The sequence below is a fragment of the Rhododendron vialii genome, chromosome 1a (genome assembly GCF_030253575.1).
Source record: "Rhododendron vialii isolate Sample 1 chromosome 1a, ASM3025357v1".
Taxonomy (NCBI): domain Eukaryota; kingdom Viridiplantae; phylum Streptophyta; class Magnoliopsida; order Ericales; family Ericaceae; genus Rhododendron; species Rhododendron vialii.
In genome coordinates, this window is record NC_080557.1 from 17,072,722 (window position 1) to 17,088,692 (window position 15,971).

The 15,971-nt window shown below is 39.0% G+C and overlaps 1 protein-coding gene and 1 long non-coding RNA gene across 5 annotated transcripts; one reads left to right on the forward strand and one right to left on the reverse strand.

Annotated features, from left to right (window-relative positions):
* The first annotated feature begins 6,875 nt into the window (after window positions 1–6,875).
* On the forward strand, window positions 6,876–12,467 carry LOC131311676 (increased DNA methylation 1-like). Of its 4 annotated transcripts, none has more exons than XR_009195607.1 (4): window positions 6,876–7,421; window positions 7,576–7,647; window positions 10,099–10,939; window positions 11,749–12,154. XR_009195607.1 is itself a non-coding variant. In XM_058339255.1 (3 exons), the coding sequence occupies exons 2-3, from the start codon at window positions 10,700–10,702 to the stop codon at window positions 11,854–11,856; spliced, it is 348 nt and encodes a 115-aa protein (XP_058195238.1). In that variant the 5' UTR covers window positions 9,189–9,299; window positions 10,099–10,699; the 3' UTR covers window positions 11,857–12,467. The 4 variants fall into 4 exon arrangements, 2 of the variants coding, with proteins under 2 accessions (XP_058195238.1, XP_058195307.1); XR_009195594.1 differs by having other exon boundaries at window positions 6,876–7,415; window positions 11,749–12,151; XM_058339255.1 differs by lacking the exons at window positions 6,876–7,421; window positions 7,576–7,647 and adding an exon at window positions 9,189–9,299 and having other exon boundaries at window positions 11,749–12,467.
* Window positions 7,964–9,057, reverse strand: LOC131311857 (uncharacterized). The gene is made up of 2 exons (XR_009195627.1): window positions 8,358–9,057; window positions 7,964–8,291 (listed from the first exon to the last, which is right to left on the reverse strand). It is a non-coding gene; the product is annotated as an uncharacterized LOC131311857 (long non-coding RNA).
* Window positions 12,468–15,971: the final 3,504 nt, after the last annotated feature.

The following is a 15,971-nucleotide window of genomic DNA, read 5'->3' on the forward strand; positions in this document are numbered from 1 at the left end:
TTCTGTTTTCCAACTGCTAGTGTTAGCTGCCTCACTCATTGGCAGGCTCCATGTTGTGTTTTAAACAATAGATGATGGGAATGTTTTTTCTTTGATACTACTTTAAACTTTTCCTGCTTATAACCAAGTTCTGCTCGCCTTTGAAGTTGAAGAATATTAAGAGGATTGCAATCCATCATTAAATGTTGCAAGCTGCATATTCGCAAAATTTTGAAGACTGTCATGAGGATTGTTAGTTCATGCCTCCACACTCCAGTTTCAGTGAGGTGTGATCTGATCATTATGCTATACTTTGTAGGCTCAATGAGGGTTCTATGACGATGTGGATTTTCCATTTTTGGATGTTTATGGGACTTTTCATGCTATGTCAAGAGGTTGATTTGGTCATGTCAACAATTCCATTCAGCTTTAAGTGCCTGAGGTAATCAGCTTAGTTAGCACCAGTTTATCATGAATAAGTCCATGTGTATTGATGGTTTACTTATTCAATTAGGTGTAGAAAAATTGGGTTTCCAAATGTTTTGAATCTTTGTTGGAATTTTATGGCCAATTCATGATTCATTTGTCGTTATCTTGCCATACTTTTTTGTTCACACATTTCTTCTTTTAGTGACTTTTGTTGGGCGTTGATGCTTAAGTGTACAAGATAAATAGATGTTACTATTAAGGTTATAGCATCTTAGATCTGTGTTTTGCTAATTTTTCTATTCTTGAAAGAAAGAAAGAAAGCATGCCTCCACTTGCCCCAATTTTTGGTGTAGGCACAAGAGTTGGCAATGTGGTTCAACATTAATACGATGTTTATATTCTTGTTTGTTGGGCGTTGATGCTTAAGTGCACAAGAGTTGGCGCAGGGCTGGTATTGAACCACCACCGGCGGCGGTAGGTCGACGTGAAGATCAACGGCGTCTCCTTAGATTAGACTACACCCTTGGTTTGTACGACAGGAGCGGCAAATGAACGTTTATCGAGCCTACGTTGCAGTAAGATGCAACTGAAGATGCTTTTTTCATACTAGATTGGAACCAATCTTCGTTTGAGGGTGATGTTGTTGCTTTACTTAACTGGCCTCTAATGTTTGAACAGAGGAACAAGTTGGAAGCAAAATGTCGTAAGTACGTACTAAAGGTGCCTAAAGCGCGCTCCGCACAAATGATAGATGGAAGAAGGCCAAACCATCTCCACAACGACGTTTGCGAAAGGCTTCAGTTGGAGATTAATGCTATGTGCAAGCGGCTAATCCGTCAAGGATTGATAATAAAGGCTATGAGGGCTGCTGAAAGGGACAGGTCGGACCCATATGAAACAATTAGAGCAATTAAGAGGGATCCGCAATACGCAACTGATAAGGAACTGTCAGATTATTCTGATGACGAATAGGAAATGAAGTAGGGATTATGTATTTTGTTGGGCCATTCGGTTTAAATTATTATGTAAGGATTATGTAGTTTGTTGGCCTATTCGGTTTAAATTATTCTGTAGGGATTATGTATTTTGTAGACTACTCATATAGTTTAAATTATTATGTAGGGATTATGTATTTTGTCGGGCTTTTACGTCTCCCCAATGGGACCTATCTTTCATTCAACCTCAACCAATTTTATTTGGGCCAAAAAGGGCAACTAAAAAGATACAAAAGACTTTCTATTACAACAAAAAAGACCATCATGAAAGACAGTATATGGTTCCTAAAGACTACACTTTTTATCTTTAACGACCAAATTTTAATTTACCAGAGACCAAGTCCATATTGCTAAAAGGCTATACTCTATGTTTGTGTGGACTATATGTTTATTGTATAAAGAGCACGTCATATTTTTGGGCAACTGGTAAGTGTGGAAAGTTAGGTGGAGGTTCTTTCAAGACCAAATCCATATTGGTAAAAAACTACATTGTATGTCTCTGTGGACCATATCTTTATAGTAGAAAGACCACGTCATATTTTTGGGCAAGTGATAAGCGTGGAAAGTTGGTGGTTCTTTCAAGACAAAGACCAAATCTATATTGCTAAATGACTACACTCTATGTCTCTGTGGATCATATCTTTATTGTAGAAAGAGCATGTCATATTTTTGGGCAAGTGGTAAGCGTGAAAGGAGATGGTTCTTTCAAGACCAAGACTAAGTCCATATTGCTAAAAGACTACAATCTATGTCTGGATGGACCATATGTTTATTGTATAAAGAGCACGTCATATTTTTTGGCCAGTGATAAGTGTGAAAAGTTAGGTGGTGGTTCTTTCAAGACCAAGACCAAATCCATATTGCCAAAAGACTACAATCTATGTCTGTATGGACCATATGTTTATTGTATAAAAAGCACGTTATATTTTTTGACAAGTGATAAGGGTGAAAAGTTAGGTGGTGGTTCATAAATATGACCGAGACCAAGTCCATATTGCTAAAAGACTACACTCTATGTCTTTGTGGAACATATGTTTTTTGTATAAAGAGCACGTCATATTTTTGGGCAATTGGTAAGCGTGGAAAGTTGGTGGTTCTTTAAAGATCAAAACCAAGTCTATATTGCTAAACGACTACACTTTATGTCTGTATGGACCATAAGTTTATTGTATACGGAGCATGTCATATTTTTTTGGCAAGTGATAAGAGTGAAAAGTTAGATGGTGGTTCATAGATATGACCGAGACCAAGTCCATATTGCTAAAAAACTACCCTCTATGTTTTTGTGGACCATATGTTTTTTGTATAAAGAGCACGTCATATTTTTAGGCAACTGGTAAGCGTGAAAAGTTGGTGGTTCTTTCAAGACCAAAACAAAGTCTATATTGCTAAACGACTGCACTCTATGTCTGTATGGACCATATTTTTTTAGAGAACCCTGTCCTATATGATTGACCATTGTAATAATAAGTCTGAGGGCACATGAGGGTAGAAAGTTACAGAAGCCATCTCATAATTTGTTAACAAATTTTCAACTCACTTTACTAATAGTGAAACCTTGAGAAACAATACTCTTTTTTATCACAGTTTGGGTAGAATTGTGATTGTAATTACTCGTTTTAATCACATTTTGTTACCTTCTTCTAATGACTAGATTGCTGGTTGCAAAAGGTCGTGTCTTTTACGACCACTGTTTTTTGTTGTAGAATCACTATTACGAACCATTGTGTTTTTTTTTTAGACGAACAAACTCATAGCATTAAAAAGCAAACTAATTACAAACACGAGTTAAGACAGCCCGAGCTTTATCATGGGCCACCTTAACCACAAGTCTTGAAACTTTTACAACCTTAACATAATTGAAAAAGGAGTAAAGAAAACAAAAATCCTTAAGGGCCAATTGCAAACTAGTTGCAGCTCCTTGAGGATTACATAGACCATGCACAAAAACAGAGCTATCCGTTTGAATACAAACTTCAAGAATCCCCTGTGCAGATGCCCACTGGAGAGCTACTAAGTTTGCTCGAATCTCGACCAAAGCCGCAAAGGATGCAAAACAAAGGTCTATCTGCATCGCCACCTCCTGCCCATGATCACCCACACACACCCAAGCAGCCGCACCATGTCTTGAAACAACAGCCCAAGCTTTATCTGCAAAAAAAAAAAAATTGGCACCCATCCAAAGCATGACCTTCCCTCCTCAAGACATACTTCAAAGCCTCCCCTCCCTTGACCAATCCACAAGCTCCACCATAATCAGAATCAATTAGAATTCTCTCCTTTCGCTGCAACCTGCATAAGCTCCTAATTCTTGAAAAATGAGTTAAAGCATTATCTACATTGCATACATGCCGTTGAAAAAAAGCCTCATTGTGAGCACACCAAATAACCCATAACATAAAAATGGAATCCCAAATCAAAGATTTACTCAGCACCTCCGAAAACCATCTTCCAAACCATTCCCCACATCAAAATTATTGTTTCTTTTTACCACATAATTCTCTCCCCAAGTCCATGATCCAAACATAGTGGCAAAGAAATCAAAAAGACAAAAGCAATCTCAAACTACGAACTCCTATCCTTGTGGCGTATTTTGAACAGAGTCGTTGGTGATGGTGCACCAGTACTTGTCAAAGCAACATTTGGCGGTGGGACTACTGGAGTTCCCACATTACTCGCAACACTAATCTCAGAACTTTTAGGTGGTAGAACTTTTGTTTCCGCGAATACAGTTGCATTAGCCTGAGGAGCAAGGGAAACCACCTCCACTTTTGGCTGTTTCTGCATTGATTTAGCAGATACTTAGCCTCCGAACCTCGCCTTCCAATAAGGTTGAAACACCCCAAGCGTAGGGCTAGGTCGTCGATAGCATAATATCCGGAAGTCCGGGATCGTACCCACAGAGAATCGAAATATAGTTAGTTTGGATTGTAGGTTTATATGGTAGAGTGCGGCGTTCAAGACAGCCAACTTGATTTTGCTTTAAAAGTGAAAACTAAGGAAAAGACTAGAAATGATCTTAATTAACTTAAAAGAGGCAAGTCTAGGGATCGTCCATCCCTTGACAAAGGCCGCTACCGGTTTTCGATTATAACTCAAGCGAGAGTCACGACCGCGTGCTCACGCCCGGAAGATTTAACTTTAATGACTATGTTTATCAAAAGATGTGATTAAACGGAACTAAACAAACCTATTTTTGCTAATGTATCTAACACGTAGGAGGCCACGAGCCCTCGGTACGTCGCTTGCCAAGACCGCTTGACTAAACTTCATACCAAGGAGTTAACACCCCTCGCTTAGACCAAAATGGCTAGGTTAATCCAATTCCGAAAACCATGATTTTAAGTCCGAAGTTTCGAGAACCAAATAACAACCTAAGTCATTGGGAAAGATTAGCCCAAGACTTAACCGAAAAACTACTCACACATAATAAAAAGACTAGAAAACATGCTTAAGAAAGGAAACATGATTAACTGATAAAAACGGAAATAAACTTGATATTAGTAAAGATCTAGTCCGTACAAGCAACTTTAATAAACGAGAAAGACTTACTAATGTTCTTGAAGAAAATAACTAAGAAAGCTTGAAGCTTTAATGGAGTTCCTAGGAAATGAAAAAGACTTAAAATGATAAAAGACTACTTACAACTTAAAGGAAGGTGAGGGATATTTGTACTAATACACCTTTCTCTCTCCAAAAATATCCAAAAACATGCCAAAAGTGGCAAGTATGCTATAAAAGGAAAGTTGAAAAATGAGGTAAAAACGTAGATATTTCTCCAGGATGAACCGGTACTGGGCAACCCCCAGTACCGGTACAAGGTCTTCAAAAATACTGGAAAAACTAATCTCTGGACTTCATGTACCGGTACTGGGAAATTTTCAGTACCGGTACAAGATTGACAGATTTTTTGGGCAACTTCGCAGGCTCGCTCCGGACACTCCCGAACTCGGATTTAGGCGTTCTTTGAACCGTTGGAAAGCTCGTCGAGCCTACTTTCTAACCCAAGTGGTTTGGATCAAAAATAATTTGTACATCAAAAGTTATGACAATTCTACCCTCAGCACGTCGGAAGATGAGTAGCTTTAGTAAAATCCTCACTTCTTCTTCAATTCCCTTGACTCTTGGGCGACCCGAGCAACCTCCAAACCATCTTTCGAGCACCACAATGGGGTGGCACATAGCCTTGAGTACTTGGGTGCACCTGGAGCATTCCTTGACGATCAAACGCACCTTATTTATACAAATTGCCTGAAACACACAAAAACACACCTTACGTGCAATATCGCATAAAAACGACAATATATATGTACAAACACAACATACTAAAGGACTTAAGCACCAAGAATATGCATTATTGGGTGCTTATCAGTAGATGGATACACTCGCAAAGAGTTGGCTATATGAGGACCAGTTGTCTTATTCTACTGGTTTACAGACCTAGAATCAGTTTCAGGTCTCCAACAAACCTTTCTTAGAGGCATGATTTCCTGGACCACAAAAATTATGAACAAAATAAGCATTAGCAAACATGAAGTTCATGAACATAATCACCTTGAACTGTAGTTAATAGTATTGGTTTAAACACCACACCAGCATGTGCTTTAATGGGTGTATGCAACAATAGATGCAAAACTGCAAGGATATTAAGTTAATGTGCAAAAAGAAACCAAATTCAATAGTGTCAACAGCTAAGGGTGAGAATTTGCAAAATGTTGTCCCAAGGAATAAGGAACAAATCCCATTTCACGTTGGAATCAAGAACAATAACACCTCGATCCCTAACATGAAAAGTTAAGCAACCCCACTATTTTTCACAACTTGTGATGATTTTGGTTGAAGTAAGTTCCTCGTAGAAAGCTCATGGTTCTGTCAGTCCAACTAATGGAGGGAGTACTGATTTTGGCTGAAGTTTGCTTCCTGGGAGACCCAACTTTACTAAATTTGAAGAGACGACATGAATAAAAGTTTTGCCCATGACAACATAAGTCAATTGTGCGTTTTACTGCTTGAAACTATTAGCAAACTTAGAGTTCTCTTAGCAATAACCTCCACTCCAATTAACGAAGCCTAAAACTTGCTATTTGGTTGACTAGTTCAGGGGGAAATAGGGAGGATAGAGGAAAAGCTGGTATATGATAATAAGTGCTCCAATTCCACCAAACTATAGCAACAAAAATGAGAGGAAAAACTATGCCAGATTACTAAGTTGCACCTCCACCCCAACAGAGTTTTCAGTGCATCTGACATTTCCACGTTTTAAAAATCCAAATAGCAAGCACATCAAAAGCAACTACCTTTAGTTACCATCAAGCAAAGGTAACATTGATTGCGTAACTATAATTGATAAAACCGTGGCAAAAATGCAGAGTGCAACTGATATCAATACACTTGTAATAAAAGAATCTAGATGGGTAAGCCCAGACACGAGATGAAATTACGTTATTGCCCTCTGAAGTTTTCTTTGCTGTTTGGTGCCTGCGTGTGTGGAGTAAGGGTTAATTTTGGTATTTCGCCTTTTGCCTAGAACGATCAAGAGGCGACGATAGTCGTTTCTCCAGAATTCACTCACGAAATTGGTACTCTTTTTCCAGATTTCACTGAGACGATAGTCGTTTTTCCGAAATTCACTCACGAAATTGGTACTCTTTCCAGATTTCACTGATTTTTAGTACTGATTCCTGATTTTCCAGCGTATTTTCTGGCCATTTTCGTTGCTTTGTCGACAAGGTGAAAGTACCAATCGACTGTTGTATATGGCAGAGAGAAGATGATGAATGGAACCCGAGAAGCTGAAGTTGGAGACCCAAATTGATTCATCGTGGCTTTGGGTTCTTCTTCCCTGTGATAACAAAATTGAATGTTTTCTTTCTAGCCTTCAACGAAGAAATCATATCCCAACGACTCGATGAATATTGTTTGGAATAAATCAATTTCAACTCGACGAACAACATCGACACTGGGTTTTTTTCGACAGCCCTTGAATCAAATGGAAGCTATGTTTCCCCTCAGGTTCAGGTTCTCCTTTATTTTCTCTTGCCCTAGCCCCAAGTTGATGTTTCATATATTTGATGTTTGTAGACAGTGACAATTGGAGAATTTCGTTTCATTTTTTAAAAATTTCGATCTCCCATCTTTCAATTAATTTGCTTGGGTTCCCTTTTGATTTCAGTTGTGAAAATTCCTCTATGTCATGAAGGAAAGCGTTGGGAGTTGAATGGTTCATCTCTGCGTGATTCTCAAGGTAAATATGCACACCTTTCTCTCTCTAGCCCTTAATTATTCGCGAGAACAGGATAGGTGATTTCGGCACTTAAATTATTCTTCTTTTTAAAAATTACGATTGCGACAACCGATTCTCCTTCATACTCCCGATACCATTGTACCTCGATCGTTACCATTACATGTCTCAATATTGTTATTTAATACCTTGATCTGAAGTTAGAGGACCTTGAGTAAGTGAATCGGGTGAAATTTTATCGTACTCATAACTCAATGCTTGTATTGTGATCGAGAAAAAGTTGTGAGCTTTTGGATTATTCAGCTTTTCTGTTTGTTGATCATGGAAAAAAGTTTCTCCGTAGAAAGAAAACCATTCGAGACGGTAAATTCGTCGATAAGTTTATTTGTTGTACTTGTAGTTCTCGTGTAGTTCGTCTGGATTGAGAAAATTCGGAGCAAAGGAAGCATTAGCTGTGAGCGAAAGCATCTTCCAGTTATTTTGTAGGTTTTGGATTATGAATTGTAAAGTATAAGTGTTTCAATTATAATCCAAATCTTTGGATTTTAGCTCCCAAAAAGTCTGGCAAACGACAAGCGTTCACCCCTTTTCACTTAGTTGAGAATCATTCTTCAAAAATTGCAAAAGCTTAATTGGAAAAGGTATACCTATTTGCTCACTCTGTTCACTCACGGTCCAAGAAAATGGAGAAAGGGAAGGAAGCATTTGGATACCTATTTGCTCGCTCTGTTCACTCACTGTCCAAAAAAATGGAGACAGGGAAGGAAGTATTTGGATAATATGTGCAAAATAGGTTTTTTTTAGTGTTAAAAAAATAAGGAGAACTGAAAAAACTCATATGGATTCTCCAATTCATTTGTTTTAATGGATACGGAATGAGCTACCATACACCCAGAAGCCAAAAGTAGGAAATTGTTACCAAGTAATCAGGTGGCCAAACGTGCCCTAAGTTGATAAGTAAGATGACCAAGGACACTTTTTTTTTCAAGCACTTCTCTTCCCCCATTTACTCCCATGTCTTCCCACTTGGGTAATAGGCCTTGTTCCCTCAATCCAACTTTTTATGTGCCATATAGTCTGTTCTCAGTTTCGGATTCTTGTTTTTCCAATTTCATTGGAGAGTTTATTTTCACTTTTATGTGCTTAAAGTTCACATCAAACTTGAATCCTTGTGAATTGTTATAGCATAGTTTAAAGACATGGTCAAATATTGCTGGCACAATGATGCCTGTTGCCTTTGTATACCGATCTTTAGTTTCAACTGCCTTCAAATTTTGGGATGCTCTTTATTTACTTGGGATAAATGACCTTGGACGATGTCTGCAGTGCATCCTTCCGTATGTCAAAATGTGAGGAGTTTATGATGTGCTACAGTTGTTATTTTTGGATGTGTCCTGAAATGAGTTTAATGAAGAAAATACAGGATAGAGAGGATCCTTAGTCTTTTTGAATTGTGAGCAAAATACAAAATAAAGAGAATGAGAGAGAAATGCCATGAAGCACAAACTATTTGAAGTACCTGTCCTTGAATGCCCATTTGCATTGCAACTACCTGCCAATACTTTGTCAAAGTTTTGGGTGTGCGCCGTCGTAAGATTGGAACTGAACCTGGAGCAGTCTACTACTTGAGGAGTTCAAATGACACGCTTGTAAAGGTTGGAGAAGCAGTGTCGCGAAGTACACATAACTTAATATACATTGCTGACGTGTCTTTCATAAAGAAATATTCAATCCTATTTGAGCTTGGTTCTCAGTTCCAATGGAAAAAATGTGCGGACTTTGAAGCTTGGTTGAATTCAATTGTGATTGCAAGGTCAAAGTTTTTTAGTGCATATTTTGAACCCAGAGGGTTCAAGCAAAATTTTGAGTTTTGGATTTGTAATGGTCCTAATTGTATTGCGTTTGTTCTTACGTGGAAATCAGGAAGGAAAAAAGAAGTTCAATTTTGTTTAGTTGTGTTTGATCAAGGTTTTTCATTTCCTTTTGCTCTGTCAAGTACCTTTAATGTTGAATATTTGCAGCCCCTTTGGATTGAGTGATTCCAAGAGGAATGAAAGGGTTATGGTTTCTCGCCAAATCTCATAATTTTTTGTAGAAACAAAATAGACCTTGCACTTGCATTTACTCACATTTCTCACATGTTTATCCAAACAAGTGGTGAGATTCCCCCTGCTATTCGTTTCTTTTCTCACCAAATCCCTCAATCCTAAGGGACTTTTAGGAAATGAAGGTGCAATTCTACATTCTTGCAGTAGTGTTTCGATTGGAAAATAGCTCTAAATCTAACTTGAGTATCATCTTCCTCTCTTCTCTTGATGCTTTTACGTGTCATTATGTTACCGGATGTGAATTTATGAATTGGATGGTTCCAATGAATTTTATGGTGTGACTTGACATCCATATCATGCGCTACCTTTCATGCTCTCCTGAATTTGATGAGGGAATTTTTTGCAGTGAGATTTCTGTGCTGGTTGTGTACTGGTTATGGCTTCAAAGAGGATCCAGAAGGAACTGAAGGGCCTGCAGAAGGATCCTTCTGTTTCTTGTAGTGCTGGTTTGTTCTGTTGTTACAAACCTTTTAACATATACCAGCAGTACAAACGGTGATAAAGGTGATGGAAAACTAAGTTTTGTTAGGGGGCGGAGTGGTATTTCACAGAATGGGAGATCGCATGAAGTCACTTGTACAAGTGGAGATGATTCCAGTGATACTTTATACGAAGGATCACCCAAGCAGGAGGGGGCTGAAAAATTATTCATTGCATCCAATTCTGCTATTATATGAGGAAGAATATGTCAGAACATTGGCGGACGTACGTTGTTGATTCGAAGTTGCGATAAGGAGTTAAATTCACAGAGCGATGGCTATGTTCCGTATATGGGGAAAAGAACACTGTTTTCATGGCTTATTGACTCTGGAGTGGTGCATTTAAGTGAAAAAGTGCAGTACATGAACCAAAGACGGACAAAGGCAATCCTAGAGAGCTGGATCACAAGAGACAGCATACATTGTGGTTGTGTTGCAAAATCCTATCAGTTTTGAAGTTTGAGATTCATGCCGGAAGCAAATTGCGTCTGCCATTCCAAAACATCTATTACGTATTTGGAGTCTGGCATTTCCCTTTTACAATGCCAGAAAGATGCATGGAATACACAGGAGGAATCCAGACGCTTTGGTTTTCACACTGTGGACAAAATTGGTGATGATACTTGTAGCCTCTGTGGTGATGGTGGGGATTTGATGTGTTGTGATGGTTGCCCTACAACATTTCATCAGAGCTGCTTAATCATAAAGGTACGGAAGCATGATCAAATATGTTGCACTTTGTTTTGGTTATCTTGTTTATGTCTATGTGTGTCAACACTGAATTAGTTGTTTGTCTTTGCTTCTTTTAACCTTGTGGTGACATTGGATAGATAACCTGGAACATTAGCTTGGGAGGAGAGAAAATTTTGATTAGTGTAATCACGCATGGAAGATGATTGGATATAGTTACAAGAGTCTAGAGAAAGGAGGATGTGGACTTATAGTTGTCTAGAAAATGTCTGTGTTTAGAATTGGATCTAATATTTTAAAAACGTAGTTTATACCATAACTAAAGTGTAAAAGGGGAAGTGTGCACAACCCGTTTGTGGCGCATAAGACGACAAGGGAGGATTGCCTCTCATTATTACAGAGGTCCGTGTTTCTACAGAATGAAGGAAAGTAAAAAACTTGAAAAACTCTTTCTGGGTTTTGAGTTTTGTGTGGGTGATGCAAAAATTGCATTAGCTTCATTAAATCGGGATGTTGCATTAGCTCCATGTTTATCGGCTCGTGTTGCTATCTTATGGAGCATAGAAGGCAGAAAAGTTTCATGTTGCCAAGATTAGATGGTTATATTGTAGAGGACAGAAAAGGGGAAATGTCAACAAAAAAAAAAGGTGGATCGCCTAAGCTTCAAAATAAGATAACCACATTGTTTCTTGCTATCAAAGTCATGGCAGCAAAGTTGGACAATGAGTGAAAATTTTGAAATCAGATAGATTAAGCTTATGTTGTGCTTGTTGGATATCTGTGCTTTGTTAGGATTTGGCTTATTCACTTTTTTCTCCTTTCTCCAGATGCTTCCCCATGGTCATCGGCATCGTCCGAACTGTACATGCAAATTCTGTGGGATTTCTTGTGAGACTACTGCTCCTTGGAATGGTAAAACAGTCTATGCACTTTAGACATGCAGCCTGTTTGAGAAAAAGTGTAGTTAGCGTAACCCAGATTTTATGAAGTCAAGCTTTTGTGATCACGTGATAAGGACCAATTTCTGTGTCCTCAGTATTGGTTTTCTGATTCAAATAGACAGGACAATTGAGCTGCTTCATATGAATGGTACTTCCTAATACGTTTTGATGACTGAGTTTGGAAAATCTTTCTGGTGTTCTCAAATATTACACCTTCAGAACAATCTCTCAATTTCACAAACAATTTCCAAGTCCAAAATTTCGCAAACAATTTCCAAGTCCAACGAAAAAATCTTGCAGTCCACTGGTTTGCCATTCACTCCTTCTATCATTCAAGCTAGGTATAAAAACTTATAATATCAATTATCCTTGCCTACATGCTTGTAGATTTTTAAAGCCTTCAATGCACTGTGGTTCCTTCTATTAAGCTGAACATTTGACTTGCTTCTGCGTATCCAACTTTTGTGCTCGAAGTTAAGATGCCAAGAGTGGACTGAAATTTAGAAGCTTAAAAAAAAGCAATACTAGCCTTAAAGCCAAAAAATTGCTTCTAAGTTAGATCCACCAGAGGAATGTGCCAATATTATGCTTTAGGTTCAAAACTTGATTTAGGAGGCGTTCCAGTTTAACAAAAAGTTACTTTTTTTTGTTCCAAAAAGAAAGTTGGTTCCAGATCTCCAGCCTTCCATTTTTTTAAAATTAATTTGACAAAAACGACATCGTTTTGGTCTTCGGTCCCCACAATCCCGGGGTGAAATGACAATATTGTCCTTGCCCCATTTTATCTCCTAGGGCTTCCAATGTACGGCCAAACCAGAAGCAAATCTCATCTCCGCAGCCCTCCCTCGTCGCCTTTCTAGAAGTCCCCATCCCTCTCCCCCTCGCCGCCCTCTCTCTCCCCCTCTCCAGAAGTCGATTCATAGGTGGACTATAAAGGCTCAAGATCCGATGAAGAATTTGGGTTTCAAAGGAACCCAGTCGAGAACCAGTTCAGCCGGCAGCCATGGTCGAAGCACTCCAGTGCTGGTCTTGAGAGCATCCATCTGAGATGCTTGCTTGTATTGAACCATCCGAAGAAGAGTTCAGAAAGATTAGGCTTGGAAGCCCATGTTCCTGACCCGAACCTGCCCTTAGTTGAGTGTGGTCAGGAGCCGTGTGGAGGTGGTTTTCGAACAAGATCCGTCGACCATGAGATCTGGAGAACTCCCCGATGGAAGTCCTCCCATCGCCATATCTTCGAACGGAAGAGATGAAGACCGGCCAAAGAACCCGGGAGATCCCCTCTCTCTAGATGTGGAAGTCGATTAATGAAGTAGACTGAATAAAATACGCAGGATTTCCTTCAAACAGTTTGTTTGAGGAAATCTATGAATTTGTGGAACCCAAACAGAGCATTGACACCTTTGATTTGGTGAATTCGGACAGAATTTTTTTTAAGGAGGAGTGCATTCTCTCTCCATGTTAGAGAGAAGCTCTCTACTCCAGAAAAAAATTTAGCACGTCTGGGGAAGTTGAGTTGGGATAAGGGGCAATATGGTCATTTCACCATGGCTCTTTTTTAAAAAGGACAACTTGTTATGGGAAAGTGGAATGCCCCTTCTTTTTATGCACTGTTCAGTAGGAAGTTTGGAAAAATGAAGGAAATCTGGAATGCCACCTTACTACCAACATTATGCTCTTGGTTTAGAACTTGATTTAGTTCATGCCTTGCTCTTCTTTGAAGAGTTGGCCCAAAAATAACTTGCAATTTTGGCAATTCTAAAAATGAAACACACAAGATGTCCCCAAAAAACAATTGCCTACTATTTCAAAAACTAAAACTCATTTCTACTTCAATAACACCTCAATATTTTTTTACTATCACTACGAGAACTCAAATCACTTCCCGATATCAAAACATCCAATGAGCACGTGAAAACGTGTGAAGCACGGGCATTACACTAGTATACAAATACAGATCAAACATAAAAGGAGATAACACAATGAAACTAAATCTCAAAGGAGCTGGAATAGTTCAAAGACAAACTGATAAGCCCTAAATAGTGTAAATAATGGGGCTTATCTATGCCGTTTTTCTGCTCTTGCAAGCGTTTTATACTTGTTTCTAGTTGATTTTGCACGTAAGTTGTGCTTTTGTTGGAAAGTAGGTAATCGGAGCAAAAAAGACGTTTCCAAGGCTCCTAATAATCCTCGGAGGAATCCAGAAGCATTCAAATACGTGTGGCACATTAGAAATCCCCCCCCCCCCCCCCCCCCCCCCGAGTCTCAAACGAAGAAATCAAAGCATGGAAGGAAGGTTCGGGGCTCTCAAAGACCGAAAGAAAGAAGAAAACAGCTAAAACCAGCCAGAGAAACATGGGGTATTAATACCCCCAACACTGGGTATCAATACCAGGAAGCACGCTGTCCAGGGAGGACAGAGGTATCGATACCTCTTTTAGGGTTATCAATACCCGGTGTCTGCACGCGAACTTTTTAATGGCATTTTTGTAATTATTTTGTAAAGGGGGCATATATATTCCAACTTAAGCCCGATGTCTGCGCGCGAACTTTTTAATGGTATTTTTGTAATTATTTTGTAAAGGGGATATATATATTCCAACTTAAGCCCGAATCCAGGGCATTGAATACACGCATTTTCTCTCTCTACCTCCATTAAAGCTTTTGCTCCCACCTCTCTCCTCATTCATGCTCTGAGGAGGGATTTTAGGTACGATCCGTTCAATTTCGAAGCATTTCGCCTTCATTAAAGTTGTAAGGAATCTTCTCCTCTTCGAGGATCTTATGTTTATTTCGCATTTAATCCATGTTTAGTATTTTCCTCATGTTTACCCTTGATCTTTTCCTATCTCCTTGCAATATGTGTGAGTAGTATAGCAAGGCTAGGTTGTGAGATGGTTAGCATCCCGTAGCCATGGGTAGTTCTTGTTCTTCTCTTGTAAATCTTCATTTTCTAATTTAAGCATGTAGTAGGGTTCATTTTATGTATCAAAACTTAGAAGTGTTAATCTCTTTGATCAAATGTAGTCAAGGGTTACACTTCTTGTCACATTTGATGCTTGGAGCTATATCCCTCCATGTGTTTGTTTAAATGTCTCAAAAGAACCTTAGACATGTTTAGCCGCTCCGTTAAAAAAAGAGAAGAATAAGGTTACCTTTGTGTTATGGGTGTTGATTATCCCTAAGCCTAGCCTTTAGTTTAAATCTCTAGTTAAAAAGCCGTAGTTAGGTTAAGTAGCCATTCACCTAAAATTCTCAGTTGGCCGTCTCAACGCCAAAGTTTGGTTGGCGGTCCTAACGCCAAAATTCTCTATGCAAGCTAATCTCTGAACCAAGTTATGGATGCGCTCCCTAAGGATTCGACCCCGGACTTCCGGGTATTATTATGCTTTCAACCGACCTAGCCCTACGCTTGGGCCATTCTTATAGGAAAAAACTTTATGGTCGCAAGCACAAACTCACATATTTTTCTGTAGAACCTCATCAGTGACAGGTTAGAGAAACTAATCGCCCTAAAAAATATCCACTACATTCAACCTAGGACAATGACTTAAATCTTTCGAACCAAGCCTATGGGAACAAAAGCTAAATCTTTTCAAGTCTTTTCGTCGTCACTTATTACTAACGGAAACAAGGAAACTCTTTCAATTTTGAGCTCTGTTTTGTTCGATGGCAAGAGCTTTTGTTAAGTTAGAGACCTTGACATGTATTCCGGTGACTTAGGCATCTTTTGGTCATTGTCTTCGAAAACAGAAAAAGAAACAAAACCAAGACCCAAGAATCGCTTTACCCAAAAAAGAAACAAGACCCAAGATGTAAATCTTGCTTCATTTTCTTCCATTTTCTCACAAACCAAACAAGAAAATCAAGAAAGCAAATAATATTACCAAGATAATCAACGGGGATTCTCCCTTTACAGAACCGTCCAGTAGGCATATTGGTGTCGAAATCTCGCCCGTGCACGCGCACAAGTAATGCTTACACACATATACAATTGGGTCAAAATCTGTGTAAAACAACCACAAAATCATCTCAACTACTCGAATATTATAGAGAGGGAGACAGAACGATAGATAGAGAGAGGAGAGAGAAGAGAAAGCCAGAGAGAG